The 6,000-nt window shown below is 48.7% G+C and overlaps 1 protein-coding gene across 1 annotated transcript in view; it reads right to left on the reverse strand.

The window, feature by feature from the left end:
* atp13a1 (ATPase 13A1) overlaps positions 1–5,747 on the reverse strand; it is a 74,329-nt gene extending 68,582 nt beyond the window's left edge. The window contains exons 1-3 of the mRNA XM_072491231.1: positions 5,628–5,747; positions 4,882–4,971; positions 2,933–3,120 (exon numbers count right to left, since the gene is read on the reverse strand). Coding sequence (XP_072347332.1) covers positions 2,933–3,120; positions 4,882–4,971; positions 5,628–5,732 — 383 coding nt within the window. The 5' untranslated portion in view covers positions 5,733–5,747. The remainder of the gene's footprint in view (positions 1–2,932; positions 3,121–4,881; positions 4,972–5,627) is intronic.
* Between the last annotated feature and the right edge of the window lie 253 nt (positions 5,748–6,000).

A 6,000-nucleotide genomic window follows, 5' to 3' on the forward strand; every position in this document is an offset into this window, starting at 1 on the left:
GGTAAAAATTGGCAGGTGGGAGTATAGTGTGGGGAAAATGTGAACTTGTCCACTTTGACAGAAGAATAGAAAAGCACTATACTATTTAAAAGCACTATACTATTTAAAAAGAGGGTGGTTGCAGAACTGGGTTACAGGTGTCCTTGTACAGGAGTCACAAAATGTTGGTATGCAGGTGTTTGCTCCCTGTACAGGAGGCAAACAGAATGTTGACATTTATTACAAGGGGAATGGAATAGGGAGGTTTTACTGCTGCTGTACAGGGCTCTTGGCGAGGCCACACCTGAGAGTTATTATGTACAGCAAAAAGATATAACTGCATTAGAAGCAGCTGAGAGAGAAGACTTGCTTAACTCATTCCTGGGGCTGAGGGGCTCAGCTTGGGCTGACACCCATTGGAGTTTAGAAGAATGAGGGACGATCTTAATGAAACATAAAAGATCCGAAGGGAATATGAATAGGGTGGACAACAGGAGGATGTTTCCACTTCTGGGAGAGACTAGAACAAGGCGACAAATCTTAGTAAGGGGTCTCCTGTTTAAGATGGAGACGAGGACAAATTTTTCTCATGGGTCGTTGGAGTGTGCGGAACTTTCTTCTCCAGAGAGCAGTGGTGGCTGGGTGACTTGAATGTATTTAAGACCGAGATAGACAGGTTGTTAATAGACAACGGAGTCAAGGGTTAGGTGGTGTTTGGGGAAGGGGGGTCGAACAGAAGGAATTGGAATGTCTTTTAAAGGGAGTGGGGATAATTGGATAGAGCCCAATGGGGTGAATAACTTAGTGCCGTAAAATTCAACGCCGAGCGAAAGCTTTCTGTGCCATGACAAGACTCTTCACAAGTCTCATCATCAGGAAGATAACTTGTCTTGTGGTATCGATTCTGCATCCGACGCAAGGAAATGCCATCAGAAAATTGGCTCAGTCATGTCTTTGTTCAATTGATTTCCAGTATCGTTGCCTTCCAGCATCAATGCTGTTCACAATAAGAAAAATGCCGGTGTGGAAAGTAAAATTAACCCGCACAAGCTGGCAAAATCGTTAGTTATTGTTTTAGAGGTGAGGGAATGTGTACCGGTGATTACAGGGATGGCGCAAGAAGAATGGCACCAACCCTTCCTCAAGAGTTCCCGAGCTGGGGACTTCTGGTGACGGCGGGCGGGAGGCAGCCGCACATTGGAGGGCTCCCGTTCGGGAACGGCATTTTCGCGGAGTAACGCCCGGACCTAGGGCCAGCGACGGCAGTAAAAGTCGGGGGATAGCGCAAGGAGACGAAGGATGTCGTAAATCACCAAAAAAACGGCCGTGAAAAAAGCGGCTGAAAGTCCGTTGGAGAGTGGAAAGGTCACCGCGGGGTCACCAAGGAAAACGGAGGCTGGAGCACCAGGGAAGGCTGCACTGCTTACGGCTGAAGAACTAACTAAGGTGATGGCTGCGGAATTCCAAAAGCAGTTGGCGCAGATTGAGAAATGTATGGAGACGGTGAGGAAGGAGATGAGGGAGGTTTTGAATGTGCTGGTGGAGGAGGCGGTTTCCCCGGTGAGGACGGAGGTGGCGAGCGCAGTGGCGGAGGTGCGGGAGCAAGGGGAGGCGCTGAAGGAAGTGGAGGAGACGGTATTGCAGCACGGTGATCAACTTGCCTCGATGGGGAAGGAGATGCGGAAGGTGATGGACACGAACAAGAATCTGAGGGGAAAAATGGAAGATCTGGAAAACAGATCCAGGCGACAGTATTGGAGGGTCGTGGGGCTGCCCGAAGGAGTTGAAGGACCGAAGCCGACTGAGTATTTTGCCGCGATGCTGGCAAAACTACTGGGGGAGGGGGAGGACCCCTCCCGATATGAACTGGATCAGGCTCATCGGTCGTGGAGGCCTGTACCAAAGGCGAGTGAGCCGCCAAGGGCAGTGACTCTGTGCTTCCGTAGGTACAGTGTGAAGGAGAAGGTCCTGAGCTGGGCCAAGCAGAAGCGGGTGGTGCAGTGGGCTGGAGCTGGTATACGTGTATACCAGGACTTTACGGTGGAGCTGGCGAAGAGGCGGGCTGCGTTCAACCGGGTGAAGAGGGCACTGTACATTGGCAAGGTGCAGTGCGGCATTGTATATCCAGCGAAGCTGAGGGTGACTTACAAGCTCAAGGACTTTTATTTTGGAACGGCGGAAGCAGCGGAGGAGTTTGCGAAGGCAGAAGGACTGTGGCAGAACTGGCAAATTGAGGAATGGCCATGTGCTGATGTAACCTCATGACTGTATTTTCTTCTTTTTTTTTGTCTCACTGCGCGAGGGCGTAGAGGCTAAAGGAGCCAATGCTGCATATATTTGGACAAGGGAAGGGACGGGACTTCCACTCGAAAGGAGGGCTCTTTGGGGTGTAGGTGGATATGCGGGGTTTGTGTGCTAAAGGGGGATCTTTGGGCTTTCCTAGGGCCGGGCAAGGGGGAAAGGGACCCGGGCGGGGGCCTCCACGCTGGCCGGTTTAAGCCGGCCAGTGAACGGGAGTGAGTTGGGGGGAGGGGCTGCGGCCATCGGAGCCTGGCAGAACAGGGTCCGAGTGGTCTAGCCGGGGTGGAAAGTTGGGGGAGGGAACCGAGGTTGGGAGGAGGAGTTTTACAAGAGGCATTGGACGGGAGGAGCTGGAGACTTGGGGCGGGGGGGGTACAACTTTGGGGTATCATGTACGGTACTCTCTTAGAGGCTGGATGGCGTTGGTTGGGGTGGAGAGCCGTGTAGATTAAGGGTGACTAAGTGTAATCCCCGATTCCTTTTTGTCAGGCGGGTTGAGGTTCGGGGGTTGGTGGGCGGATGGGATCGTTGTTATTATGGGGATTGACATATCTTGTTGATTATTGTTTATGGGTGTAAATGTGGGAGAAAACGTGAAAAAGGAGAATTAAAAAAAAGTTTTTAAAAAGAGTTCCCGAGCTGCAGTACATACTTGTTTGAGCCATATTTCCTTTCTGCAGCTTCTACCTCCTTCTCATCCAGGAACCCCTTAGCTGCCTGGTAGAACTGGATTCGGTAAGTCACTGGGAAAGCAATTGGGTGGAACGCTTTTGTATTTTCGTCAAACCAGTATCTAATCTTCTGAAACTCAAAACAGATGGTTTTCTGGAGGTTGGCATCCTACAGAGAGAGAGAAATCGGCTTAAAGCACCAGGTCATGGATTAATGGGATTACAGAGCTGCAGCAAGGGTCAGAATGTCAGGGGGAAGAAAGGGCGATTCCGTCGAGCTGGGATGCTAACCAACCACCAGGAACCTAACTGGCACCTACCCACCCCCAACCTAACACAAATTCCCTAATGTGCTTCGATTCAACAACTTTGCTTGGTAGATTATTCCATTTAATATCCTTTAACATCTAATTTTCGTTAAGACTCTGCTGTCCCATTGGCTTGCCTCCTTATCGTAGCTATGTACCATTAATCACCTTTCACACTGTGTGCCTGCTTGACTGGCTGCAAAAGCTGAAGCTCCCCCCAAATGCTCACATAGTTCACACCCTTGCATCTTGTGTTGCTCTCTGCACCCTGACAGAAAACAGCACGTAAGCAACGACTACAGTGCAACGTAAAGCATCAGTGTAACCTCTACATTCGATTCCCCATCTAGACCGTTCTTCCCAATGTTCTTTTTCATAGAATTTACAGTGCAGAAGGAGGCCATTTGGCCCATCGAGTCTGCACCGGCCCTTGGAAAGAGCACCCTACTTGAGCCCCATCCCCGTAACCCCACCTAACCTTCTTGGACACTAAAGGGCAATTTAGCATGGTTAATCCACCTAACCTGTACATCTTTGGACTGTGGGAGGACACCGGAGCACCCGGAGGAAACCCACGCACACACGGGGAGGACGTGCAGACTCCCTACAGACAGTGACCCAAGGCCGGAATTGAACCCGGGCCCCTGGAGCTGTGAGGCAGCTGTGCTAACCACTGTGCCACCCTTTTTGCTGCTTAGATTCCTGGTCGATATGCAAACTATTGCACCGACTGACCGAGCCTACGGGTCAAGTAACAATTGAGCTTAATGGTCATAAAAGGGATGTAGTTCACAGTAGAATAATATTGCACTAGTCATTTGCATACTTAATCTTCAAATCTTCGATTAAATTATTAAAATGGATACCGTCACAATTTAAACATGTTTTAAAGTTACTTGCAAGGCGTACAGGCATTAGAATCATCAGTTAATCAGCAGAATGAGAAAACCTGAACCATTTTTGTTGAACTAAATGTTTTTGTTTCAATGGAAATAAAATGCTGGAAATTCTCAGCCGATCCGGCAGCATTTGTGGAGAGTGCGGATGAAAGGCTACAACCTGAAACAGCTGTTTCTCTCATCCAGATGCTTCCAGACCTGCCGAACATTTCCGCCGCTTTCTTTTTATTTCAGATTTCCAGCATCTGCGATATTTTGCACGGGTTTCATTTTAATGCGTTATTTGTGCTCCGATTTATGGCGAATTTGTGGGATGCCCATATATATATATATTATACACACACATACACACACTACTACTCCTCCTCACTGGCCCAGGATCACTCACTGCTGTCATCCCTCATAACAACTTGTCCTTCAATCGCTCCTCCCCTTCATCCCATCTCCTTTCATTTTCCCCCCCACCCATTTGCTAAAAAGCCGTTCAGCTCCAACATCTTCCAGCTCTGGTGAAAGGTCAGCGACCCGAAATGTTTCTCTCTGCACAGGTGCTGCCTAACCTGCTGAGCGTTTCCAGCATTTTCTGTTTTTACTTCAGATTTCCAGCCTCCGCGGCATTTTGCTTTCGCAACTTATAAATAAGTTGGGTTTCCTGGAAACCGAGAACACCTTCGGCCTTGTGCGTGATCGAAGCACTCCCGCTGGCGGGGACCTGCTGCGTACCTTGTCATGCTGGAGCACCACGAGCTCGGGGGACCCATTGTTGGGCGTGGGAACAACCTTGGCCCAGGCAGCTTTGAAAGGGTTGGGCTCCTGCAGCACATGGAAACAAAACAGGTTATAATCCAGGTACACGCGAGCAAGGTCACATTTTCACAAGTCTGGGGAGGCACCACAAATCCCACGGAAAGTTCAGGGATTCACGCATGTTCTGAACAGTAATCTAAAAAAGAAGTATTTTTGTTACAATCTTGGATCTGCCCATTCCGCTCACATCCAGCTGCTGATTCCGTCCCCTCCACCCTGATAACACCCACAACATCATAGAATTGTTATGGTGCAGGAAGCAGCCATTTGGCCCATTGTGTCTGCACCTATCACAATGCAAAATGGCCACAGGAGATTGAGATGCAGTGATCATTACAGATGCACGAGATGGAATAGCTATCGTCCATAGTCTCAATGGAAAGATAAACTGGGACAAAGAGGAGTAGGGGAAACAGAATGCACCCATTCCCTTGCAAAGTCAATGTATAGCAGAGAGTTATCGCACTGTGGACACCGCACATAGTGACGCCAAGTCAAGCCATGCTATTCCTGCGCTGGGCCCATCATCGCCACTGGATCTACCACAGGACCCAAGAAACTTTTATGAAGCAGGCAATCCCCTCGAGAGAGGACTGCCCTATACGACAGCATTAAACTCCTCAGGGTAGAGGAGTGCTCAGCCAGTTGGGCATCTAGCTCACCTGTGACGATAGCTGCACTCTCTCGTTTCTGCTAACTGTACAATTTTGTACAGTCCTATCCACGGAGCAGGTACACCGTGCTAATTTGATTCTTGTACTATGCATGGGGATGATAAACCCATAACAGGCTGTAGCAACCCTATTGGGGAAAACAAACATTATGTAAACCCGAGAAAATAATTTAAAAATGGAATAGGATAGAACACCAAATCAATGAAAGCAGAACATCAAAATAATTCAAAAAGACAAAATACAAACAAGGCACTGGATTTATTGCTGAGGGTGTAGAATTCAAACATAATGCAGTGATGTTAACTGGTATAGGACCCGAATGGTTTCAGGCCTGAGAGATTTGAACTACGATGAGAGATTT

This window comes from Scyliorhinus torazame, chromosome 27 (assembly GCF_047496885.1).
Source record: "Scyliorhinus torazame isolate Kashiwa2021f chromosome 27, sScyTor2.1, whole genome shotgun sequence".
NCBI classification, from domain to species: Eukaryota; Metazoa; Chordata; class Chondrichthyes; order Carcharhiniformes; family Scyliorhinidae; genus Scyliorhinus; species Scyliorhinus torazame.